A 27431-nucleotide genomic window follows, 5' to 3' on the forward strand; every position below is an offset into this window, starting at 1 on the left:
GTCTCTCGTTGGCTCTTCCCGACCTTCGGGTTAGGGAACCGATTCGCATAACCGTGGGTTTTGTGTTTCGGAAGCCGCGGGCGCGCAGACCTCAGTTTGCGTTCCGTTCCCGAGTCTTAGAGGTTCCGCCTCTAAGATGGGGCTGCTTCGGGCGCTCGTTCGCGAGCCGCTTCGAGTGCTCGAGATTCTATGGAATATCGAGTATCCCGATCTGGTCTGGAGAGATTTTCCTGGGCCCAGTTCGGGAGCAGTGCGAGAGAAAGGGCCGAGGCACCCAGGTGTCTTGGTTCCTCTTCCTGCCAGCACCGCAAGCGCTCCCCGAGTGTTTGCCAGTGCTCGGTCGGGTTCCCAGCCTGGTGTCTCGATCCTCTCGGTTCGAACACCAGAAGAAGCAGGGAAGAGATTCACTTTGGGAGTCCTGCGGGACTTCCAAGGACTGACACTCTTCCGGGAGACAAGTTGGCCGATTCGCATTTTCCTGTGGGATCTTGCGTTTGGGGGGCGATGAGCACGGCCTCTCGAGGCCATCCTCGTTGCCAGTCTTGGAAGTCTGCATCTAAGACTGGTTCTGTGCTTGGCTCTTTTAATCTATTAGGTAACAAAGCAGCCGCTCCCGATTTTCGGAAGTCTCGTGGGTAGCTCGAATTCTATGAATCACGAGCGCTCTCCTCACGAGAGGCATAGGACGAGAGAAAGTGTGTCGAGACACCCAGGTGTCTGGTTGACACCCAGGTGTCTGGTTGCCGGGACGCCCAGGTAGACACCCAGGTGTCTGGTTGCCGAGACACCCAGGTGTCTGGTTGCGGGGACGCCCAGGTAGACACCCAGGTGTCTGGTTGCGGGACGCCCTTGTGTCTGGTTGCGGGACACCCGGGTGTCTGGTTGCCGAGACACCCAGGTGTCTGGTCGCCGGGACACCCAGGTGTCGGTGTACCGCGACGCCAGGTGTCTCGATTCTGCCCGCCAGCTGCTTCGGTTGCTCGGGGGCTTCGTTCTTGTGTCTCGAACTTTAGGGTTCGAGCATGCAAGATAGCAGACACAGAATTCCCCTTGAACCTTCTTCTCGAGGGCCTTGGCCCAGTTTCGGCCTCGAAGGAGTTTAGAGTTCGGGAAACTAGCAATTGTTCACAGCAGACGAGTCTGGCCTGCCCAGTTATGAGTCTGGCTCTGGCTCGGCTCGACTTGGCTTGGCCAGACTGGCCTGGCTCGACTCGACATGGCTTGCCAGACTGGCTCGGCTCGACTTGACTCGGCTTGCCAGACTGGCTTGGCTGGCTCGTTTTCGCCTCGCCCCATCTCGCCTGCCTCCCAGTCTGCCACATACCGACCAGCTGGATCGCGTTTCGTGATCGGCTCGGCTCGGCTCGGCCCTACTCGGTTTTTTCCGATTCGGGTTCTCGTGTATGCTCGAGTGAATTTTTTGCTCTTCCCAGGAAAGCACTTTGCCACGGCATAGGTGCTCTTCTTTCCCCGTGTGGCAGTAATCTCCTTCGGTTGATTATTGCTCACGGTCCGCCTCTCCTGCTTATCATTCTGGCAGGACAGGTAGGGCTACTCTTTTCTCCTCACCTGTTCTCCTCTCCTTTCGGTTGTTCCGAGAGGAGCGAGACGGACAGAGAGAGCTCCGACGAAATTTTCTTTCGGAGTTCGGCTGCCTGGCGTGCTTTGGGTATCGGTCCCCCGATTCTCTCGTATTATAACCAGGTAGCTGAGAAGGGTTTCATGGGATCTGTCAAGGTCTCCCTCCAAGGGGAGAAGTACAGGGGTTTCACGCATCGAAACAGCGAGGGTCTTCCTCTTCAAGTTACGATCGCCCCGTGTTCTCGGGAACTTGCGCTGATTCGTCGTGCGCGAGGATCCCCTGGGACAGGACCGCTGCCCCCAATGAATAACCTTCATCACTTGCAACCCTTGCAGTTTCTGAGGGCCGAGAATGTCAGGGACCGCCGCAGTCCTGTCTTCCGAGAAGCGTTCTCGACCTGATGGATTCTTTTCTTCGATGGAGTTAATTCAGGTCGAAACACCAAACTTCCACCCCTGCCTCGGCAGAATATGAATTCTTCTTGCCTCGGAGGGTCTTGCTGACCACAGTTTTTGGGCAATTCTGGTGCTAAGAAGAAGGACTTTGTCCCAATTCGGATCTCCAGTTTCGTAAGTCCCGAGTTGGCTCGACCCTTGGGAACGAACCTTTACTTGGTTCTGCCTTTCTCTTTCAGAGATTTGCCAGATACCCTGGTAATCAAGGTTCCCACCAGGGCACTGCCTTGTCCTTTGGACAATGGCCAAGAATTTTGGGTCTTATCATTTCAACTCGACCTTGAGTTCAAGCCAGCCCCCTCAACTCCTTAGCTAAGAAGTCCTAGGCTTCAGAAGAAGATTGCAACTGCTGATGCCTGGACAAAATGATGCTTATCGAGTCTCTGGAGCTGGCAGCAACATTGCTGAGACCTGGGAATGGATTCCTTCAGGAGAAGTATCTATTTCCCTTAGGTCTCGGCAATTCTTTCCATCCATCGCCTCTCCCGTGCTCCCGATTCGGGAAATGCCAGCCCGGCTAGAGCTAATTGTCTCGGTTCCCTGTCATCTTGCAGAAGCTTCCCCATGGTCGAAAATGGAAGTCTGCTTCCTTTTGCCCGTTCTTTCCTCTTCGAGGTATGAGGAAAGAGTTAGGCTAATGCTTGATTATAGGAACCTTCGAATATGCCTTCATATTTCCCTCAAATCTTGTGTCTACTCACAGATTCACAGGTTGAGGAATAGGCGCACACTGGTAAAGACCTTGTCTTGAATTTGTGTGACCGAGATGATTAGTACCTTCTCGTCACCGTCCTGGGCTCAGGGCAGCCTTTTGGCCGTCCGAGAATCCAGGATGGGTTTTATGGCACTCACTGGTTTCATTGAACAATAAAACCACAACAGTGACTTTTGTCGACAGACAGGAGGCAATCGTTTTTTCCCCCTGCTTTATCTCGACATTTGAAGGTACTCGAGTGTTGTTCTATTGCACACTCGACAGCTCAATTAACCAGATGCATCCCTGGTGGGGATGTATTGGTAGGCAAGCCTGGCCTCGGGTTTGAGTGATCGGGACAGAACATGCTGCTCACTCTTTTTTCACGAAGACTCATACAGAGACTGCTGGACTGAGAAATCCCTACCGTCCTTCTGTTGCCTCCTGCACACAAGTCAGTAGTGTTTTCTCGCTCCCTCATACCAGACCAGGGCCGCTCTGTTGAGGCATGCTGTCTTTTGGTGAAAACTCGATATCAACGTTTTTTCCCTCCGTATTTGTCCGTTTCGCTAGGGGTTCACAAACATTGCTCACCCCGAGTTACAGACAAATACTTAAAGACTTCCCCTCCTTCCGAACTGATTGCCGAGGCATCGAGAAGAATTCCGCTTGACCCATCCTCCTGTGCAGCTACACAAGAAGCGGTTCTTGAGGCAGTACATCCCTGTGGGTTCAGGACTGGGAGACTTTCCAGCTTTCCTTGCAAGCACAGGCTTTCTCGCTGAGCGGCAACAGATATAGCTGGATATCCCTTGAAGTCCTCTGCAACACTGTCCCAGGGACTGGATCCGTCTTCGCTGGTGGTGTCGTTGTCGGAACTTCTTCCCGGTCAGAGTCGCTTGTCAAGTCTGGACTTCCTCGTCTTCTCCGCCGAGGGCTGCTTCTCTCCCTTTCAGTTTTGAAGAATGTAGGCCCTTGCGACCTAGTCTTTTATCTGAAGTAGCCTTCGTCTCCTCAGTCGAGAGTTAGCTAGGACGCCTTGACGAGGTGAGGGGCTAAGGGACCCTGGCCTTTGGGCCCGGGTCCTGACGAATCATCCTACATAGTTTTTGGTTTTAAATGGCGTGGACATTTCCACATTCGCAAAATTTTACTGTTAGGTGAGTCTGAGAAGGGATCGTTTTTTGGAAGGGGTTCGGATAGAGATATGCTAATTGGTCCATTGTGGTGGTTAGTCTGGCCACCGAGAAGTTTGGACCTAAGAGATGGTGATGGGGATTTTTCCCACTGCTATCTTGAGGGCGGAACCATCTCTGGGGATCAGCCCATTGGAATCCAGGGGGCTGGTTTTGGAGGTGGGACTCCTGGCTTTTGTCCGGAGCCCAGAGTCACGGTTGGAGTGGGGAGTCAGTCCCCATTAGTGGGGCAGAACTCCCAGCAGGCGGATTGGCTTATACCTGGGCCACTGCAAGCGTACTGGTGCTATCCTGAAAGGGTAGGGTATGGGGTGGACTGTTGGGAGTCAACTCTCACTTGTGCCATTGGTGGAGAATGCGAATACCTGACTGATCTACGATACTTTCTTGATATGACCAAGCAGTTTTGGGTGGGTGGATGAACCAGTTTGTGTGTGGTGGTCTGATGTGTGCATGCTTGGCAGCTTGGGGTCTCTTCGTGGGCTTTGGGAGTGTGTTGGGGTGGGAAGCTGAGCAGTGGAGCTGCCCAGTTTGTCCTTTTGATATGCTGTCGGGGTCTTCGGGGCTCTTGGGTGGGGTGTGCACTTTTTGGACCTTGCATGTGGACTGGTTTAAACTTATGGATTTGGCTTCTAGTTCTCCCTCCCCTGGATCCGATGACTTAACGGCACTGGCAACGACTTCTGGCATGAACATGGATACGGGCTTGGCTGTTGGACAGAACCAAACACTGAGACACCAGGGTGTTAATAAATCTGGTGGATTTGATTTAAATAATAGGGTCCTTTACTGCACTAATGTAAACTTATCATTAGATTACAAATGTTTATACAGTGTAGTGAAGCAATTCGGCAAAGTGGAAAGAATTAAATTAGTTCTAGAAAAGATAAGCAGTCATTTTGTGCTTTTATCAAATTTTCCTCTCCCTTGGAAGCTAGTGAGGCACAACAGAGACTCCATGGCCACATTCTAAATGACTCAGTTGTCAGCACGAAAGTGTTTTCAGTGAAAAACTTGAATGATGAGCCATTTGACTTTGTTCCAAAGGCTGAAGAACATGGACCAGTCCCATGTACCAGAGCTCTTCCTCCCCCTCTATGGCATGTTGCTATCTACAAGGAGGAGGGAAAATTTGATAAAAAGCTGCTGACTGCATTGAGAGCAAGGTTGGTTCCATTCCCATAGGAAATTTGAAACAGTATGGAAAGAATCTTCTAATAAAAGCTGGAAATGAGACTCAAGCAGTTCTGTTAGCTAACTTTAAACCTCCTGAAAGTGGAAATATTGAATCTATTTCATCTCACAGATTCTTTAATACACTGAAAGGAGTAGTTTACTCAAAAGATCTGCATGTTTTTAAAGAGGAGGAGATTCTCCATCGATGCCCTCCTTGTGTATCTCATGTGTAAAAACTGGGTGGTGATGCAGCTATTCTTTTAACCTTCTCCTCCAATTACCTACCTGATACCATCATTGTTGGCCATGAGAGGATGCAGGTTAAAAATATAAAAGAAGTCCTAGACAGTGTCGCAAATGCTTTGAATATGGCCACATTCAAAACTCTTGCGATAACAATAAAAGATGTCCTGTGTGCTCTGAAGAGCATGAAATTTTGATGATTGCAAAGCAGCCCGATACTGTTTTCTTTGCTAAGGGTGATCACACACCAAACTCTAGGGCTTGTCCCAGATATAAATTTGAACAAGACGTGTTGGCAGTGGCAGATAATGAACATATTAGCATTAGTGAAGCAAAGCGCAGGTAATGGGGGCAAACAAAAGTGCCAACACTCACGTATGCTTCTGTAATAAAACTTATGAAAACTTCCAACAATGTAAGGCCACCAATAACTGTGTCTGATGGAAGATATCACAAACCTGGTATTTCTCGAACCATAAATAATAATGAAAATCTCCAAACTGGTGAGAAACTTTCGTCGGCAAGTGCTTTGAAGTCCAGTAGCAAAAATTGTACTTCCAAAAGCACAGAAAATTTATCTTCCACCACATCCACAGCTGTCGATTCATCTCCAAAAATAAGCAGTGCCAAAATCGGCCAATAATTCAGGAAAATATTCTGAAAATACTTCAAACCAAAATAAGCTAAAGGAACAATCCCAATTAGATAGAGCTCCAGGTTCAGAGCCATCAATAGACAGCCACAAACAAAATAATAATAAAACTAGCCAGTTGCAAACCAAAAACAGACAAGAAATAGTTCCCCAAATAATGATAATTTTATAATAAAAACTTCAAATGGGTTCAGTGTTTTGGAAGACATCTCTCCTCCTAGAAAGGTGGTTCCAAAAGTAGTTTCAGAACAAAAACATCTGAGTTCAATTCAGTCTGACCCCAGCCTAAGACAAATAGGATTAGTGGTGCACAGAACCACAGCAATAATTCTGAACATCAGGTTCATAATAAAAAATATGAAGATCAACCAAAGACCCTGAACACCAATTCAGATGAAAAGGGATTAAGAAAACAATCTCTTATAAAGGAGAATTCCCTCCACCCTAGAACAGTACTTCCCCTCCAAGGAGTGGGAAGTAGCACATTTTACCACCTTAGCATTCTTGCTCGAATTCTTCAGTGGAAGATAAAGGTCTCAGAGCCCGTACAGAAGACCTTAAAGTTTTAATGCATGAAGTTAATCCAGGGATTATATGCCTACTGGAAACAATGTTAGGCAACTCTGTTTATAATCCTGGACTAAATTATTCAATATTTAAATCATATCCCCAATTGGTGATCGTGCCCATGGAGGTGCTGCAAATTATTAATAAATCTCTACAGCACTCCACAATACAATTAAATACAACACTACAAGCTATCGCTATTTCAGTCATTTTGGAAAAGAGGATAACAATCTGCTCCTTATACCTTCCACCAGACCTTGATTTTAACATTGGAGATATTCAGTCGTTAATTGACCAACTTCCAGCTCCTTTACTTTTGCTAGGTGATTTTAATGCCCACAATCCCCTTTGGGAAGTCGGTTTTTAGATAGTAAAGGAAATTAATCGAAGACCTTATTGACAGGAATGATGTTACCCTGTATAATAATGGGTCAATGACTTTCCACAACATTCACAGATAATCATTTCTCTGCACTGGACCTTAGTATTTCTTCAACTAGTATCCACCTTGATTTTAATTGGTCTGTTAATGAAGATTTAAATGGAAGTGATCACTACCAGATCCATTTGAAATATGCTCTGAATGCTCCATCTGAAGTTTTACCTAAGTGGAAGGTAGAGGACGCAGACTGGGATAAATTTAGTAAGGGTGTCAATCTAGATAGGGAGTTTGAGTCCTTTCATTCTCATCTAGATGCCTATGATTACTTTATTGAATCTACTTTGAAGAGTGCTGAAAGCTCGATTCCAAAAACAAAAGGCAAACCTCGTAGACCTGCAGTTCCCTGGTGGAATAAGACATGTGGTATTCTGAGAAAAGTGACTAGGAAATGCTACAGACGTTACAAAACTAGTGGCTCCCCTCAGTCTAAATTAATCTACAAACATGCTTTAGCCATTCATGGGGTTTTTATAAGAAAGCCAAAAGAGAATGTTGGCTTTACTATATTAATGGAATAAACTCCAAGACCCACTAAGAGTGGTGTGGCGCAAAATAAGGAAACTGAGTGGAAAATTTGTAGCGTCACCATTGCCCTCGTTAAAATAAATGACACTCTAATCACAGAGCCCACTGAAGTTGCCAATGAGCTAGGAAAACACTTTTCTAAAGTTTCCAGCCTAACAATTATTCTCCAGAATTTCAAAGAATTAGGAATTCTGAAATGTGTCTGAAGTTTGATTCGGGAAAATCTGAACCATACAACTACAAATTTTCCCTAAGAGAACTTCGTGAGGCGCTCTCCTCAAGTGAATCCACAGCTCCAGGTGAGGATACAATCATATATGAAATGCTGAAACACCTCCCAGATGATGCCAAAAAATATTTACTGAAGATTATAAACAAAATATGGGAAACTGGAATTTTACCCAAGGACTGGAAAATATCCATAATTGTCCCAGTTAAAAAGCCTAATAAAGATGCTTCCCAAGCCACCAGCTATAGACCAATAGCTCTTACCAGCTGTGTATGTAAGCTGATGGAGAAAATGATAAATACTAGACTGGTTTGGCACCTGGAGACCAAAGGATTACTATGGCCATTTCAATTTGGTTTCAGAAAAAACTGCTCCACCCTTGATCCCTTGCTGAGGCTGACCAACCAAATCCAGCAAGGATTCTGCCAAAAAAGTGTCAGACCATTGGCATATTTTTTTGACTTGGAGAAAGCATATGACACTACCTGGAGAATTGGCATCATGAAACAATTGCACAAGATGGGCATATGTGGAAGAATCTCAGGTTTATATATTCCTTTTTATCAGACAGACTTTTTAAGGTAGAGTGGGAAACTCCTTCTCCCAACCTTTTATGCAGGAGGAAGGAGTTCCCCAAGGAAGCGTTTTAAGTGTAACACTTTTTCAGTGGCAATAAATAGCGTGATTGAAAAAATCTCGCCCCTGTTAAATGCTCGCTTTTTGTCGATGACCTTGCAATATACTGCACAGGATATGATTCCTTGTCCGTATGTAAACATTTGCAAAGGTCTATTAATGCTATTACTAAGTGGGCTGATGAGAATGGTTTCAAATTCTCCTCTTCCAAAACAGTTGCAGTAAGATTCACCAGGTGCCAGGGTCTGTGGAAGAGGTTCCCACTTAGTTTAAAAGGGTCCATCCTTCCTTACGAGAGTGAAGTTAAATTTCTGGGGATGACTATTGACCATAAATTAACATGGATAGAGCCACATAAATGCCCTAAAGTTTAATGTTAAACAATCTAGTGAATATTTTAAAGGTTGTCTCTGGATTTAGTTGGGGGCTGATAAGAAATCCCTTCTGAGGCTATATGACTCTCTGTGTCGATCTGAAAGTTAGACTATGGCTGTCAGATTTATTCCTCAGCCTGTAAAACCAAGCTAAAGGAACTGGATGTTGTACACAACATGGGGTTGAGAATATGCTCAGGGGCTTTTAGAACTTCGCCTGTTGAAAGCATTTATGTCGACACAGATCATTTTACCCCTTGATCTAAGAAGGCAAAGCTGAGGGTTGCGATACATGGCTAGAATGAAAAGTGCTCCCAAAAATCCCTCCTTTCAAGCACTAAAGGAAACAGACTCTCGAAGTTTTTCTGGTACAAGGCTTCTAAACCATTCCAAATTCGACTGAATGAGGATGTTAGGAATAATCACCTTAAATCCCAGAAAGTCCTGGAAGTAGAATATCCTGTAAATCCTCCATGGCTTATCCCAGAAGCATCAATATGTAAGAAACTGTTTAACAAAAAGGACTGCACTGTAGAAGAGATTAGGGAAAATTCTTAGAGCACGATGTTACCCATACTAATTTTACAAAAATTTATACAGATGGATCTAAGTCAGATAGTGGTGTTGGTTGCGCTGTTATCCTTGGTGATACAGTCTACACAGCTAAATTACCTGACTCTGCATCAATATTTACTGCCGAATTAACAGCCGAGTGTCTGCCCTAGATTTAGTTTTTCAAAGTAGTGACTCTAATTTTGTCATATACTCAGACTCAGAAGACCTTGGAAGCTATTAAAAAATTTAATAGAAATCCATTAATTGGAAAAGTTCAGGAGTGGCTTTTTAGATATATTGTCGACGTAAATCAGTCTCTTTCTGTTGGGTCCTCTCACGTGGGAATTAACTGGAAATAGAGAGATGGCAGACAGGGAAGCTGAAAGCTGCTAGTATTTTATCAGAAACCTCTTTTAGAAAAAGTGCCTCATACAGATCTAAAAGGTCCCATTAGATCTTATGTTTTAGTAAATGGCAAGAAAGGTGGACTTCTCCCCTTCTTGCCAATAATAAGAAATATAGAAATATTAGGGATAATGTACTGAAACCGTGGTCTTCGAGGTCATTCCAGCTTGACAGACTGACAGAGGTTATTTTAACGAGATTGGATTGGCCAGGTCTGTCTTCTAACCCATCAGTTTATTTTAGAAGGAAGCAGCCCTCCAGAGTGTGCTTACTGTGACGAGACACTAACGGTGGAGCACATTCTGGTGGTCTGCCCCAGATATTTTAACCAAAGAGAAAGATATTTTCAGGGTAAATCCCTGTCTGATATTTTGGGAGACATCTGATATTTCTGCTATCATCTCTTTTTAAAGTGTATTAAAATTTTTAACGATATTTAATTTAATTTATTACATCATCTGAGAATTTTAATGACATTAATTTTTTTTTGTATATAGCACATCATTCATTAAACTTCATACCCTTATTTATTGGTCACATCACTTCATTTTATTTATTAATCATTTCCTTCATGAATTCATAACTTTAACATAATTTATTTTCTTTCCATTGGGGCGCTGAATGGCCTTGTTGGCCCCAGTGCCTCTGGCATCTGCCCTAAATATCATACATCCATCCATCCTTAGTCGAGAGTTAGCTCTCTGCTTGACTGAGAAGCTTCTTCAGTCATGCTGTAAAGGGAATGTTTCTGAAATGCTCCTCTCGTTAGGGTTCCTGTCCAGGCTCTGCACTCGAAACTACGAGTCTTCTACATCGGATAGAGATATGCCCTCTTAGGTCCATCTCTCATGTTACCCTGGCCTTGGCGTAGAAGATGGAAGAACAGGGTAGGGGATCATCCTTCTCAGGATGTCTAGGTGGACTCCAAATCCATTGGCATCGACTGTTGGGTTAGTCCTTCTTGTTCCCCCTCCTCCTTGGACTTTGTATCTGATGATCCAGATCATTCGTTACTTTGTCCTATTGGGAGCTGTGGTACATTTGAAAGGTTCTGACATTCCTAACCTGGATGTCGTTCAGCGTTTTCGCCAGTACTGTCTCTCCCAAGGAAGAAGTGTCTGGGCACATCTTCCTCCTGACTTTGATGAAGCGATCAAGGAGGTACTTGGCAGCTGATGACTACATACCTGCTTCTAGGCCTTTCACCCGAGCTCACAAAGTCGATGGCTTGGTCCATCCTCGCATTCGGAAGAATATGTCGGTACCACAGGAGCTGAAGGCGGTGTGTGGTCCCAACAGACTACCTTCACCTCCTTCTAACCTCTGGGATGTTGCACACAAGTCCTTGGACACTTTTTCCTTGGGTCCTGTGGTGGCTGCTCAACAAGTTGTGTAGCTTATCCAGCTCATTTAACAGGACAGGATTGCATCTCGTCTATGTTGCATCGGAAATGATGGCGAGAATGGAGGTTGAGTGACTGGCCTCTCTTCTTTCTCCCCATCCTGGGTCTTCCCACGGGCAGGGAGCGGAAATGCTAGTCTACAAGCTGGACCGGGCGATCGAGGCAGATAATAATAACAGGAGCTCCCGTTCTATTTCCGTTAAGGTTAATGAAAAGCAACCCCACTCCTTCCTCTTGCAAAACTGGGAGGAAGGAGACCATGACTATGAGACAACCCAATGCTTGTATTTGCCTTATTGTCATCCTGATCAAATTCTTCCAGCCTACTTTGCATGAACTGACGTTTCTCTTTCATGCAAAGGGACCCAGAAGTTGGGTCTGACAACTGATCCTGGTTTCTTACAACCTGATCTTTTGTCAGAGGCAGTTTTTCCCTTCCTAACTCTCGACCAGGAAGGGAAGACAAGGTGGTGAACTCCAGTCAGTTCAGATCTGAGACTTTCTCAGATTCCTCCTCCTGCTGATAAGTGAGTCTCCTAATGTAAATAACTGATAGAGGGTTTGTATATTGTGTCAGGGAACAAATAACAATTTTTAGTCTTCTAAATTGTATTTTTCCTAACTATACAAAGAGGTTAGGTTATGCCCACCTCATGCCACCCCTCAATCTGTACCTGGGCTGAAAGGCAAACTGAATGTTTACATCCGGCAGGCGGGTATCCCCACCTACCTGGAGGTGTTACTGCCTAACCACCTTGTTCAAGAGTTTAACTGGCCGTTTCCAGCCTACGCCTGAAAGTATCTCCTAATGTAAAGGACCTGGGGTGGTTTGTATAGTTAGGAAAAATACAATTTACTTTAAAAATTGTTATATTTTGCAGTTATCGTGATTTATTGAAAATATTTCCAAACTGATAAAAGCTACAACCATGGGTTGTATTTTGTTGTATTTTGCTGAAATTAACACATTTTCATATATAAAACTTTATAACAGTAATATAAAACAGTGCAAAAATTACGGTCAATGAAAAAGAATTCACTGAAATTTTTTCTTCTGATTGTCTACTGCATCTGTGGATAAGGGTGTTATTTTTTGGAAAATTACCATAAATCAAATATTGTGCTATAGACTTCCAATTTGTTACAAAATGAAGGTAAATGATTGAATATTACTAGAATATAAGATTTTTAATACAATTCATAACAATACTGTAATGTCTTTTTACCATTTGGTCGAGGTTTCAAAGATTGAGAAGGTTGAGTCAAATTTTTGTTAATCTGTTGTACGTCCATTGGCACCCAACAGACAATTTTAGTGCTGTGTCTGGACAACATTTAGTCGGCGTTTGGGTTAATATTTGGATACTGGCAAATGCACACCTTGTTAATTGGCTTGAGACCTTTATAGGAACGTGAATTAAATTTTATTATTTTGCTGCAGTTGTGGCATTCTGTTTCCTAATTCTGTTGCATTCTTTGATTTCAGATTCTCCCTCAGAAGAGCCTTCCTTCCTTCGTCAGTTTTGAGCAGCATCAAGATTTTGGGAATGATTGTGTGTTTGATGGTACTACATGCAACATTCCCAATAGCAATTCTTAAAGTGTAAGAAACAACGGTTAATGATTGTACTCCTACTTTACAAATTACATCAGCAACAAGTAAAATCTGTTGTGAATATCAGATTCATACATCAGCAATGAAATCTGGTTGTAGTCCTTCAAGATATTGTACTTTATAACAGATTTATTGGATAATCATTTGTAAACAATTTTGTGTTAAGAGTTGTCAATTGAACACATTGTCTTTACAGAACAGAACTGGACAAAAGGCTAAAATGAATCCAGAACATTCTTTAGAATTTCCTTTGAAAAGTGAAACTGAAGATGCATTATCACTACCTTCCATAAATCAAGAAAACAGCAACATGGCTGCCTTTAGTGAAACCAGTAATGATGACTCTTTGTCTCTGGATCCATTGATGGACATCAAAATAGAGCCAGAGGTATTCTGTGAGTCTAATGAAGATGATGAATATTCTTATGAAATGAATTCAGTAGTGAATGAAAAAGATCCACTAACTTGCAAAAAGGAAGTAAAACAAGAAAGAAGGAATAGTCAGAATGGAGAGAAGCCTTTCAGATCCACTGACTGTGAGAAAACATTTTACAAGGAAATTAATCTTACAAGTCATATCACAAATCCTACCAGAGTGAAAGCATTCATATGTAAGGAATGTGGGAAAGCATTTTCCCATAAAGCATTTCTTAAAGTTCATATGAGAATTCATACTGGAGAGAAGCCATTCATGTGCAAGGAATGTGGGAAAGCATTTTCCCAGAAACCAAATCTTACACGTCATATGAGAAGTCATACTGGAGAGAAGCCATTCATGTGCAAGGAATGTGGGAAAGCATTTTCCAATAAATCATATCTTACAGTTCATATGAGAAGTCATACTGGAGAGAAGCCATTCATGTGCAAGGAATGTGGGAAAGCATTTTCCAGGAAACCAGATCTTACACGTCATATGAGAATTCATACTGGAGAGAAGCCATTCATGTGCAAGGAATGTGGGAAAGCATTTTCCAGGAACCAGATCTTACACAAATCATATGAGAAGTCATACTGAGAGAAGCCATTCATGTGCAAGGAATGTGGGAAAGCATTTTCCAATAAATCATATCTTACAGTTCATATGAGAAGTCATACTGGAGAGAAGCCATTCATGTGCAAGGAATGTGGGAAAGCATTTTCCATGAAACAAAATCTTACAAGTCATATGAAAATTCATACTGGAGAGAAGCCATTCAGGTGTAAGGAATGTGGGAAAGCATTTTCCTGAAAACCAAATCTTACAGTCATATGAGAATTCATACTGGAGAGAAGCCATTCATGTGCAAGGAATGTGGGAAAGCATTTTCCAGAAACAAATCTTACAAGTCATATGAGAATACATACTGGAGAGAAGCCATTCATTTGCAAGGAATGTGGGAAAGCATTTTCCTGGAAATATCATCTTACAGTCCATATGAGAATTCATACTGGAGAAAAGCCATTCATGTGTATAGTCCCATCAATGCATTTTGTGAAACCAATTTATAAGTTCATTACTTAAGTCTTTGCAGCATTCCTTCAGCCCCTAGCTGCAGAGCATTTTCTTTCTTCTTAGTGTGCCTGAGAATACATACTGGAGAATTTCTCTTCCTTCCAAAGCATTTTCCACCCTCTCCTAACAATTGATTCATAGTCCTCAACTGCTTTGAGGTTTTCATCCTGTTGCACATTTCAAACTTTTTTTTTTTACTCTTAATTCTGTTTCAGCTCTGAATGACCTCATGAGTCCCATTGCTTGGCCTTTGCCCTAAATTCTATATTGTCTTCTATACAGGAGAGAAGCCATTCATGGGCAAGAAATGTGGGAAAGTGTTTTTCTTTTACAAGTGGTCTTACATATCATATGAAAATTCATACAGGAGAGAATCTGTTCATGTGCAAGGATTGGGAAGCATTTTTTGGTTAAATTACCCTTGCAAGCCACGTGAGAATTCATACTGGAAAGCATTTTCAAGGAAACATCATCTTACCAGACATAGATGAGCCATACTGGAGAAAAGCCTTATATATGCAAGGAAATATGGGAAGGTTTTTTCCACAAAAATTACTCTTACAAGACATGAGAATTCATACTTGAAAGAAACCATTCATGTGTAAGAATGTTGGAAAGCTTATTCCAGGAAACATCTTATATTTCATCTGAGAATTCATACTGGAAAGTAACCATTTACAGTAAACCCTCAGTTATCTGCTGTAAAATATCCAATGCTTTTGTGGAGATGATTGGAAATTTGTAGATATGGTTAAAAAAACACTTCACAGATTTAAAATGTCAATTACTGTATGTGGAATGAGTCTTACCTGCTGTTAAAGTTAGCTTACATCTTTGCACCATTAGGTGCGATCGGCCTCCCCACATCTTAGTGAGTGGTCATGAAGAATGCTGACAAGAACCTAAACATTCCAATGCCACCTGAAGGGAAACAGGTGATGATAGAGACAGTCATAGAGGATTAGCCAAGCGTCACTTTAAAAAATTTTTGTATACCAATCACACCTAATGGTGCAAAGATATAAGCTAACTTTAATAGTAGGTCAGTACTGTATCCAAATAATTAATTATATCATGAAAATTATAGTTTTGTACCTTTTTTTTTTACCTGTTTTGTGACTACAGTACTGTACAGTATACTCGTATGCTTATAAGTAGTACAGAATACTCTACAATACTGTACTGTACACTTAATGAAAACCAAACTGTACAATACTGTTTACTGAATAAATGTATAAAAATTACCATTAAAATTCTCTTCTCTCTGAGAATCTCTCTCTCTCTCTCTCTCTCTCTCTGAAGAATCTCTCTCTCTCAGGAAACTCTCTCTCTAAGTTCATACCTGAGAATTCATACTGGAACTATTCACATGAGCCAGACTTGAAAAACCTCTTCTTGTATCAAGAATAACCCTTGAGGAGAAAAGAGAAATGTGCAGATGCACAGCATCATGATGCATACATGTACGTATATGCACATGTATATGCATACATGTATGTCAACACATGCTTATTTGATATTGAAGGTAGCAACTATATTGTACTGCATTTTGTTACCTCCACGTTAAAGATCTAGAAAACATTTCATTCAAATCTTATTAAAGATGTATTACAGCATTATTGTTATTTATTTGGTGTGGCATAAAAAATGTTCTCCTTCCAAAACATCTGAAGCTTCTGGAGCTGAGGCTGTCACATATTGTTGGTTGAGATGACTTTTAAATCTGTATTGCACCATATTTACTGAAAACACTGATTGATGCAATGATATTAATTACATTCCATTAAAGGATATCAACTTTATCATGCACTGCATATTGAGTTCTTACTCTGAATGTGAGCAATTTGTAGAAACAAGGTGACACAGGCCGAGTTCTCTAAGGTATGGAAACCACTCCTTGAGTGCTGGCAAAAGTGAGAGAGAGATGCAAGACTGCAATTGGCATTACCTTTGAAGGCTAAAAAAGAAAGATTACACTTCACATTTGCCTAAATTGATAACAAGAGCTTTTAAACCTCAGAGTGAAGAGAGAGAGAGACACAGATATCATGTCCAGTAGTTTTTAAATGGTTACAACTGAATGAGCAGCAAACAAGATCTGAATGTAATGCCTAATCATTTTGTTGTCTATGACTTATATGGGTATGAAGTAGCTGTTGCCTCAACGCATTTTAATTTAACGGTTGGGACTGAATGAAAAATGAACAAGAACTAAAGCAATATGCAGTCTTTTGTTGTGTGTTGTATGGACAGGCAATACCTCTAAGTACTTTACTTTGCAATTAAATTTACACTGTTCAAAGTTCAGTTGATTTGTTGATTACATGTAAATTACTCCTGTGCAACCAATTATATGAATACTGTAGTATCTGGTTGCTACCTTTCTGTTGCATTGTGCATGATCATATGATTACAAGTGTGATTGATGTAATTGTTTAACATTAAACATATTGCGTTAAGTGTTTACCCAAGGTTTCAGCCATTGATATATGATTGCCTAAGTTGAGGGTGATTATTATAAGGGGTTTTGACCAAGGAAGGATTCCTAAAGTTTTGTATGCTATACCATATACATAAATAGTAATAAAGAATAACCTTATAAATAAATAGCAATAAAGAATAACCCAGAGAGAGAAAGAGAAAGTGTGTATTGTTCTGACTTGGAAAGCATGATTCATATTGTACTTAAGCAAACACATGAAAATGGTGTAAATATACACATGCAAAGACAGACACTGATAAGTAAGAAAAGTTTGGATGCAACATCACTGGGCAGTTTCTGCTGAGATGTTGTTTCATAATGTGTTCTTCAAGTTTCTCAGTTCACTGGTATTGCAACTTCAGAAAAGCCCTTGCTTAATATAAGATCATTTTGTTCATAAATTTAAGTCATAAATTCATTGTAACTTTTGGAGTTATCCATCAGAGGGGGAAATGGAAGAGAGAGAGAGAATGGGAGGACAGACAAAGCAGCCAACGAGAGATCGAAACTTCTGTGACATAGTCATGACACTCAGTAGCCACTCAGAAGTAATAAAAGAAATAACTTGTAATGACATCTATGATTTTTAGCCAATAACAGTTGTGAAAGCTCCCGAACAGATAAAGCCTTGCCCAGCCCTCCCCACTCAGCTCTCGTGGCCCTCTTGGACATTATTTCCTAAATCCTCACTTAGTCCATTAACTAAAGAAAGCAGTGAGTGTTGTGCATGTCTTGTATGGAAGCCCTAGTGATGGCATGTATCTTATGTAGCTGATCAGTGCAAAAGTAAGCGTGTGTGTCCGGCGTGGAAGCACTAGAGACCTTATGTAACTCCTCAGCATGGGAAGTCTTGTGTTGTCAACCTGATCAGCTTTCAGTGTTGCCATCTACAGTACAAGGAATCCCTGGGTTATGACGGTCTCGACATTCGTTGATTCGATCTTACGATGCTAAGAATTCTTCACTTTTATTTGTATAGTTTTTTTTTTAATGTTAAGTATTGTATTTATTGCCAATTATCATTTTTATGATTTTATGGATAAATTGTTATTATTTTTATCATTTTATCACATGCATCTAGATTGTGTGAGTTGAAACAAAGAATACCGTATTATTATTATTATTATTATTATTATTATTATTATTATTAAGACCTGACTGAAGGCGGATTCGACTTGTCGCTGCCTCAGGAAAGGATCACCGTTGTGACTCTATTGCTGATGTTTCTCATGTGTAGTATCGAATACTACTTGAATTACCTCACAGCATGTGATAAGCTATCATGCTCCTGTGTCTTGTATCAAGCCAATTGTATTTTTGTACACTGTCGCGACAATGTTTTCCTATCAATAAACCGTACCCTGGACATTTTTGCAACTATTTTTTACCATTTCAAGTAAATATTGAAGTAGTACCTGTATATGGTGTACTACTTACTTTTAACAGGTACCATTAAAGTGACCTTGTACTGAATGAAAACAGATTTTCCCATAACCCTTGAAGTAATCATCTTCAAGAGCTTTTCCTACAAAGGAATAAAACTGCATTTTTCAACACAGGAATACAATTGTCATCCAAAGGATGGACTCAAAATAGCCAATTTTTATTAAAGTAATTTGTATTTTTCCCAACATACAAACCTGAAGTTCTTTACTTAGGGATTCAGCCTGGAACAGCTGTTAAACTTTCAGACACGGTCATTAACTCCCTATGGTAGGGGGGAAGCCCTGCCAACTCATTGGTCTGTACTCCAGTTTGCCTTTTGGCCCAGGTACCAGAATGAGGGGTGGCTGTGGTTGGCGTTAAATGTAAATATTACTTAAGAATTTGCTTTTTGTTCCAACATGAATACAAACCTTTGTTCTTTACATAGGAACTTACCTGTTGGTTGGGGAGTCTGGGCAATTCTCTGAACTGACTGGTTGGTTCTACCCAGCCGGGAATACCTTCCTGGTCTGGAAGAGCTGAGGAAGGAATCCCACACCTGTTCTCACTGAGATAAGAGAGAGATTTTTATGCATATGTAAAGTATGTTTATTTGTTTTGTATACTGTACTGTAGGTTTACAGATAAACATGAGATTACTTTGCTATTAATTTTTTCATAATTACAACTTTTTGTATTTGTTTAGTGAATTTTTTAAATCTTAAACAAATACATATCATTCCCAGTCTTTTCTTGGATCCTTCCCTGTTGGGGAACTGTATGATAATCAGTTATCTTTGCTGTGATTGACATATTGTTTATTTAAGGAAATTTTTCATTTACAGATGGTCATTTTAAGGATACTGAAAAATTTTGATCTCTATAATAATTTATAAATAATTTCTTTACCTCTTGATATTTATTGTATGGACAACTGTCTTAATGTTAATCTTTTTCTCTATTTCTGGTTTCTCTGTTCCCCTTTCCCAACCCACACCCCTTTGGTGCCATTGATGTCTTTATTTCCCCTCACAAAATTCTCTTGAACCAGATAGTACCTCATTTGTACATAGGAGTTTCCATATGATAAATTGTTGATTCATTACTAAATCTCTTGGGCAGAACCAGCCACATTTCAGTACCTTCTTCCTTTTTTGGTGCCCTTTGGTGCCCGTGATGTCTTAACCCTCCACTCCCCCCGCCCCAGTGCTGATTTCTAGACAGTGAGTCTTACATATACCAAGTTTCATGGATATTGCTCAGTGCGTTTCAAAGTCAATGTGGCACATATTCATACATATCTTACAGTATTACTTTATTTATATAATATATGTATATATTATATATATTCTAAAGCCAGGAATGGGGACTGAACACAAGGGATGATGCAATGTGTCATTAATTCTGGTTCTTCCCTTTGGTAACAATCAAATTAATTGGAGTTTAAACTTACTGGGCTGAGTCTTCTACTGAAACCAAATTTTGGAACTTTGGGGTTTCTTCGGATGACTAGAATCACATATATATATTTACAATAACACAAATCAGAAGGAGGGAATAATTAGGACAGGTAAATGGATCCTGTCAGAGCACTAAATTAAGATGAGCAGATGAGAACTGGATGCCGGAGATTTCACTTCCAGGGCACCGTGAGTCAATTTGCAGTGGGTTTACCACAGCAATGGAAGCACAATCGAAGCAGAAGGATCTGCAGCAAGAATGCAAGCAATTAATTGAAGAAATTAAGGGATCAAGGATGCACTGATGGTGCCAACAGATCCTTGGGTATAACACTGTTGATTTCAATTACGAACATAAATAATAACAAAGTCAGTCTGTATGAGAATTGCATTGGAAACTCGGAAAATGGAATCGCAAAAGAAAAAGGTCTGTGTGACTGGTAACACTCAAATTCCTGGCACTTCACCTTGTGTTGGAGAGATGGGTCCTGTAGATGCCCTGATGATGGGGGTTGGGTATCAAGGGAATTGGCACTGGAAATATACTGGACTGGATGTCAGCCACATGGCTTGGGAGAGGCTCTTAGGGTGTGGAGCTCAAAGGGCAGTAGGTGTTAGTTCTGCGTCCGGTGTGTCTCTGACGAGAGGTGTCGTGCGTAGGTCCTCTTGTCCATTCGCCTGGGTTTATTTCCCATTCTTGCAGGAGTCATCCGTGGTTCACTTCGTTGACCCCACGCTAACGTGCCGGGCCCGCATGGGTGATTTCGTGTCACGTGACCACCCAACTTTTTCTTTTGGGGTGCGGGCCAGCTGTCCCGAACTAGTGCCTCCTGTGGCGTGGACGTAGGGACCTCCTTCCTTAAGTAGTGCCTGGGGCGATCATATGATCAAGTCTTGTCTCCAAGGGCGGCGAAGTGACCTGGAAAGGAGTTTTAACGGAGTCACATGGTCTAGCAAGGGAATGGAAAGGCTGCCAAAGGGAAGAATAAGAGCTTGGCAGGAGAGGCAAATTCTCTACAACCGACCAACTGTTAAGTTGACAGAGGCATGAACTGGTTTTGCTTTAATGTCTTTTGAAAATGATGTTCTTAAAAGGAGCGTTGGCTTGGAAAGAGGTGCCAAATCACTGCAGTATAATAAATATTTATATATATATATATATATATATATATATATATATATATATATATATATATATATATATATATATATATATATATATATATATAATCATCAATTTGTGCCCCTGTTCCCTGGTAGAGGACACATGTGATCAAGTCTTGGCAAATGAGATATACAAGCTGACTTTATTCCAATACGTTAATTAAGGATTAATTTATTTATGTTTATGTTTAGTTTAAAGCTGTCACTCCTGTAGGTCGGTTCTTAATCTTTTGTTTTGTTTCCCCTTTCATGCATAGTTTTCAATTTTAGTTTACTGTATATTCTGTTACCTTCATTTTAATGTAATGATTTTTAAAACCTTTTGTTCTCTAATTTTAATGTTTGTGTACATTTGTGAAAATTTTGTATGAATAATTTTTAGCTTTTATGATTTTACAAAGAATTTTATTTCTTATTTTAACAGCCCTGATGATGTAATTAATCCGATAATTACGAAACGTTGGAATAAAGTCAGCTTGTATATCAGTGTGTCCTCTGCCCTTCATTGATGATTTTAAGTATGGATTGACTCCTGACTCCTCACACTAAAATATATATAAATATATATATATGCATATTGTAATATTAATAAATATTGATTGAGTGGTTCATGTTATGGGCCCTGTTCAGTTTTGCTAATCTTATATTAACGTAGTTCAGTTCTGTTTTAGTGATGGAAGATTAATGTAATTCATTTTTCTTTGCTTTTGGTTTTGATGTCAGAAATTAATGTAACTTTGTAAAGTGTTTTTACTTACGTTCACTTTTGGTTTCCACTTTATTATTTAATCACCTTGTTTGGGAGGTGATTTGCTGTTAACCATCTTTAGACTCTCCTGTCCATTTTTATGTTTTTCGTTTGTTTTCATATTTGCGAGCGTGTGTGGGAATGTTCAGCGGTTGTTGTTTGGCAGTGTGTGTTTTCTTCGATGACGGGGCATCCAAAGGACTTTTAATCTTTGTGCGGCCTCCCGACTGAAGGGTTCTTGGATGCTGCAGGCATTATTGGCAGTATCTGCATTTTTTTTTTTTTTTTGACTCCTGGGAGAAGGGAGAGAGAGAGAGAGAGACTTTGTGTCTTGCCTGTTTGGCTTATGTGAGATGTACCGTTCAGGTGTGTCGGTTCGTCAGTGGTCGTAAGAGAGGATCATTTTTCGTATGCCGTTGCACTGCTCTTGCCTCGCTCTTCCAATGTATCCTTGAGGTCGTCACTCTGCGCTTCAGCGGCAAAGAAGTGTAAGCTACTTTTAATATTTTTATTATCCTTGTGATAAATATTGTTGGTGGACTTTTGCTGACATGTGTCAGCCCAGGAGAGCTTGACCCTACGTGTGTGACCCGTAGGGTTCTAGGATTATTTCATCGCTTGTCTGCAGTTTCAATTATACTGATTTATTTGATCGCCAGTCAACATTCACTTATTAGTTGAGCGTTGAGTGGGGACTTTACACATTCACTTATTAGTAATCTGCAGTTGTTATGATGAAAGTGTGTATTTTTTTGTTTTGTTGTTTGGTGTAGGGAATTATGGTATTTAGCTAGGTTTAAGGATTCTTTCTCTCAGTACCCTTTCCTGCCGTGCGTTTGTGATAATTTTTTGCCATAGTATGTTTTCGTCTTCCCACTTTCTCCTATAGCTTTCTCTCCTGTTGGTATGATTGTTAGCTAGGAGATTGTGTTTATTACTTGTAAGGTGTGTGGTCCTTTCCTTTTCAGGTGATTGTGTGAGAGAAGTGCGAAATAATGAGCAGGAATACAAGTACTGCTTATTTACTGATGAAGCGAGCCGCTTATAAAGCGGCGTGCGGACGTCTGCGTACATCGCAGAGACCGTGGGTACAAAGATTTACAGGTGACCTGAGGTCAAACTATTTCTGTACAAAAACAGGACACGTTCATACAGAAAACAATGCGATTAATAATGCCTGAGATGTTACAAAAATACATCGTTACATGTACATAAGCGTGGTCATTCGGAAAGACAATAAAATATATAATTTACAAATATGGTGGTCAACACGTGATTTCACTGACCCCAGGTCAATGTGAAGGCACCGCAGAAAACGGGATGTTCATCATAGAGAAAGCATTGAGCGGGGACTTTTATAATATTTCAGTCTGATAAATCTAAAATGCCAACTCCCCCTCCCCAAGATGGAGGTAACTTCTGATCAAAGCAGGTATCTGGTGGGGCCTCGCTTCCTGGATGCCAACTGATCAAAGAAACAGTGCCATTAGTAAACATGCTAGAAAATGCTTTTATCCAATTTAGTGGTCTCAAGCAAGAATCTTGTTCAGAAACAATAATTTTATAGAAAGAAATCTAATAAAAACGGCATGTATTCAATATAGTGGAAACAATAACTTCAATGGCAGTATAGGCTTATTCAAGACAGACCCGCTATTTCTACACATCATGAAAAACCAGTACAAATTATGTAATATATTGACTTATGTATTCACTTAATTACCTGTTTAGCCTCATTACACTGTTAACCTTTACTGTTGGACGAATTATGTACTAGACAATTTATATATTTTATATTATCCTGTAACAGTTGTAAGCACTGTTAACCATTTGTAGTTGTTTATGTTTTATGTAAGTCTTGAAGTCAAATGTAATCATATTTCTGGTCTACGTTTTTCTTAAACTGATTAGTCAGTAAAGCTCCCCGGAAGAGGCCTGATGGAAAGCGAAACTCTTGGGACAAATTAAGAACTCTTCCTTTTTCCTCTGGTTTCTCCTTCGTTCTCATTGTGTACTACATCGTGATGTTTTATCTGTGAGTGAGGAGGATACAACTAAATATATATATACACGTGTACTCAGAATATGCCTTCAACACCCAAAGGTCATCTGATACTGTAACCTTGATGCTTGGTGAATGATGATACAAATCAAAGCAATCATAAGACAAACTCAGTCAGAAACACATTTTCCAGGTAACCAAATCCAGAAGAGACAGCAACTTACATAATAGGACCTCGTTTATATCATATTTATATTTATATTATATTTATATATTAAGATCACTGCTGCAACCCCCCGCCCCCTTCTGCAGACATTGACGGACCCCTGCCAAATAAGGAAGACGTCCGTTCTTCAGGTGTCATTAGACTGACCCAATACCTCGTCTGTCTGTCTGTCTGTCTGTCTGTCTGTCTGTCTGTCTGTCTGTCTGTCTGTCTGTCTGTCTGTCTGTCTGTCTGTCTGTCTGTCTGTCTGTCTGTCTGTCTGTCTGTCTGTCTGTCTGTCTGTCTGTCTGTCTGTCTGTCTGTCTGTCTGTCTGTCTGTCTGTCTGCCAAAGAATCTCGGTCAAAAGGATCCATAAAGAAGCTGACAGAGACCATTACGTTCTGCTTCCTATAAACAATACAAATAGATTATGTTTATTATTATACTTCTATTAATGTAACATGTCAAAAGACGTCGTTTTTAACCCTCGATTGCTTACAAGAAGAGACCGATAGGTCACCCAAGAATGCTTCATGTATTATATTTAACAGTAAAATAACTCGATTTACAACAAAAACAATATGATTTAATTGTATTTATTACATTTTTATCAGTTCAACATGTTACAATATCTAATTATTAACCCGTAAATAAGTAAAATAAGCTTCTATATTTGCGATACACTTTTACGGTACCTGAAACTTATTAGCTACGGTAGAAAATAAGTACATCGCCAAAAATGCTTTATAAATTACATTTATAAGTAAAATAACTTCATTTTATATTAAAATAATATCACATAATTATATTTATTACCTTTTTATGAATCTAAAATGTTATAAGACATAATTAATAACCGAAAAATGACTCAAATGAAGGAGCTAATCGTCTTGGGTGGAAAGTGGTCGAGTGAGTGTAAACAAACAAATGATGGTGTCGTCGAATAGTTGTCCCGGAGATCCACAGAAATCAATCAATTTCGACCGGAAATATTGACTGAGTGATCGAATTGGAGGTCAATCGAGGTAAATCAATGATTGAGGTTGAATTCTCGAGTTAAAAATTGTGTGAAATTTGAGTTTTTGAGTGAAATATGGTTGAATGAAGAGAGGCATTGTGGGTCTCTTGACTCCTCCTAAGGAGACGATTGCCAATGTTCATTAACCGTTATTTAAAGCGTTAATTACGTTGCTTTCCTTATTTCGTTTCTTTATATAACGCTGAAGGTTAAATCTGTGCTTGAAGTTAAATTCGTGATTTAGAAATTGCGTTAAATTTGAGGTTTTGAGGTGAGCTAAATGTGGTTAAATTGCGTCATGCATTTCTCGTCTCCTGAAGGTCAAGGTTACAAAGGTCAGACCTTATTTAGACCTTATTTAGGCCTTATTTGATCGATTTAAACTGTTTCTTCGTTTAGGCAATTTGTAGCCCTCTCAGGCCCTGTAGGCTAGGTTAGGCTCAGAGGTGTGGGGTAGGCTATGGCTGCAATAATGGGGCTGTTAACAATTCTGTTATGATTTTGGTCGTGATTTTGCTAATCCCCCCCACCCCCACCCCCCACCCCCACCCACACCCCACTCCCGTCAGAGGGTTGCTCCTCCATTACAAGATCACAGATGCTCCACAAGGGATGCATCCTAACTTAACCTACCCCAGGACACCATGCCCAGACTTGCTGTGTTCAGCCTCCCCAGGAAACTTCTCTGTTCCCAAAGTGTGATTTGTTCCCCTGATATACAAACCATCCTTCCAAAGGTAACATTCGGACTGAGCAGAACCTGCACACAACTCCACCGCCGTCTCACCTGGATTTTTTGGGCAACTGAAAAAGAAAGTCACATAAATAATGAGGAGGCTTTTAGTAGCCTAACCCTTACTGAACCCAAATGGCTTAAAACAACCTCAAGACTGAACGAAAATGGTTTTTAAATGAGGTTTATTTCCAAAGCACTTTTCCAGGAAACTTCTCTGTTCCTAAAGTGTGATTTGTTCCCAGGGGTCCTGATATACAAACCATTGATCCTTTGCATTAGGAATCACTTCATCCAGCGCAGCTGAAACGGCCATTGAACTTTCAAACAAGGTGGTTAACTGTGCGGGCTGAGTGGGAGGTTCCGGGAGTGGCAGGAGTCCCCTGCCCGGACGTAAACATTCAAATTTTGCTCTTGGCCGTCGTGCGATGCAGATGTGTTTCTTCCCTCTCCCTGACTTCCATTGAGCTGTTTGTCCTTCCAACATGATATACAAGCCCTCAGTCCTTTACATTAGGAATTACTTTCAGCTGAAACGGCCTTCGGGTTAAACTCTTGAGCAAGGCCCAGGATCGCTCTGACTCTGTTGGTTGGAATACTGTTGCAATGCCTGCCCGGATGTAAACATACCAGTTGTTCCTACACAAATACAAACCCTTGGTCCTTGTGTTCCTTATGCTGGTCTGGAGGGTTCAGCCATCCTTTTCGGGAGCAAAAGTAACCCCGTTTTCCTCTTCCTGCCAGCTCTCTGCTCGGACCTTCCTGGAAGCTAAAGATGTGCCTCTTCATGGGGTGTTTGTTCCTGTTTGTTTTTTCTTGAGTAGGATTTGGTCGTGTTTGTGATGATGGATGAGTTATCTCGTTAGAAGACAAACCCTGATGGTGACTCTGATAATCCTGTGCATCGACCATCCGGTTATGTCCTGGTAAGGATAAAGTGTGGTGTGGTGCCTTCTGCCAGGGACAGACCTCCACGGATCCTTACTCCCTTTGCCTTAAAGTGTAGGAAAGGAGTAAGGACCCTTCTGTTTTTTGTACTGTAGACGAACCTTGCATTCCGTTGAGGACACCCAGGTGTTTGGTCCCCGAGCAGTGGGATAGGTATTCTCAGAGGCCTAGATACAAGCGTAAGGAGACCAAGGTGTCGGAGGTGTTGTCTTCCGGCACAGCCGGCTGTCTGGTTGCTGCGAATCCTTCTCTTGGTCGACACCCAGGAAGAGATTCACTTTGAACTTCTTCTTCGAGGGGCCCAGGTGCCTCCGAAGGAATTTAGAGTTCGGGAAACTAGCAATTGTTCAGTCAGCAGTCGAGTCCGGCCTGCCCAGTTATGATTGTGTTCGGGCGCAATTGGCTCTTTCACGGGGTTCGAGCCCAAGATAAGTGCCAGACACAGGTGTCGCCTTCTTCTGGGGCCTTGGCCCGGGTGCCTCGGTGTTTAGAGTTCGGGAAACTGAGATTGTTCACTGCAGCTCTGGCTCAGTTATGAGTCTGGCTCTGGTTCGGCTTGGCTTGCCAGAGACTGGCTGGCTCGGACTCGGAGTTCACTGGCATTGCCAGACTGGCTCAGCTCGACTGGCTGACCGGCTTGCCAGACTGGCTCGGCTCTGCTTGCCAGACTGGCTCGGCCCCATCCGCCTGCCTCCCAGTCCGCCGTCTACCGATACCGACCAGCTGGATCGCGTTGGCGTGATCAGCTCGGCTCGGCTCGGCCCTACTCGTTTTTTCCGATTCGGGTTCTCGGCTATGTTCGAGTGAATTTTTTGCTCTTCCCAGGAAAGCGCTTTGCCACGGCACAAGTGCTCTTCTTTCCCTGTGGCAGTAATCTCCTTCAGTTGATTATCGCTCACGGTCCGCCTCTCCTGCTTATCATGCTGGCAGGACAGGTAGGGATACTCTTTTCTCCTCACCTGTTCTCTTCTCCTCTCGGTTGTTCTGAGAGAGCGGACAGAGAG

At 41.5% G+C, this 27431-nt stretch overlaps 2 protein-coding genes across 4 annotated transcripts in view; both read left to right on the forward strand.

The window, feature by feature from the left end:
• The window catches only part of LOC136838104 (gastrula zinc finger protein XlCGF7.1-like), a 48239-nt gene extending 30148 nt beyond the window's left edge, over positions 1-18091 (forward strand). Inside the window, exon 3 of the mRNA XM_067102950.1 lies at positions 12621-18091. Coding sequence (XP_066959051.1) covers positions 12970-13764 — 795 coding nt within the window. The 5' untranslated portion in view covers positions 12621-12969 and the 3' untranslated portion in view covers positions 13765-18091. The remainder of the gene's footprint in view (positions 1-12620) is intronic.
• A 3288-nt stretch (positions 18092-21379) lies between these two features.
• The window catches only part of LOC136838099 (zinc finger protein 345-like), a 69898-nt gene continuing 63846 nt past the window's right edge, over positions 21380-27431 (forward strand). The window contains exon 1 of one of the 3 annotated variants that reach the window (XM_067102945.1): positions 21380-22008. The gene's annotated coding sequence lies outside the window, so the exon portion shown is untranslated. Of the gene's footprint in view, positions 22009-24622; positions 24754-27431 lie in introns of those variants that run through there. The other 2 variants (XM_067102944.1, XM_067102946.1) reach the window with 2 other exon arrangements.

Source organism: Macrobrachium rosenbergii, unplaced genomic scaffold (genome assembly GCF_040412425.1).
Source record: "Macrobrachium rosenbergii isolate ZJJX-2024 unplaced genomic scaffold, ASM4041242v1 171, whole genome shotgun sequence".
Lineage (NCBI taxonomy): Eukaryota > Metazoa > Arthropoda > Malacostraca > Decapoda > Palaemonidae > Macrobrachium > Macrobrachium rosenbergii.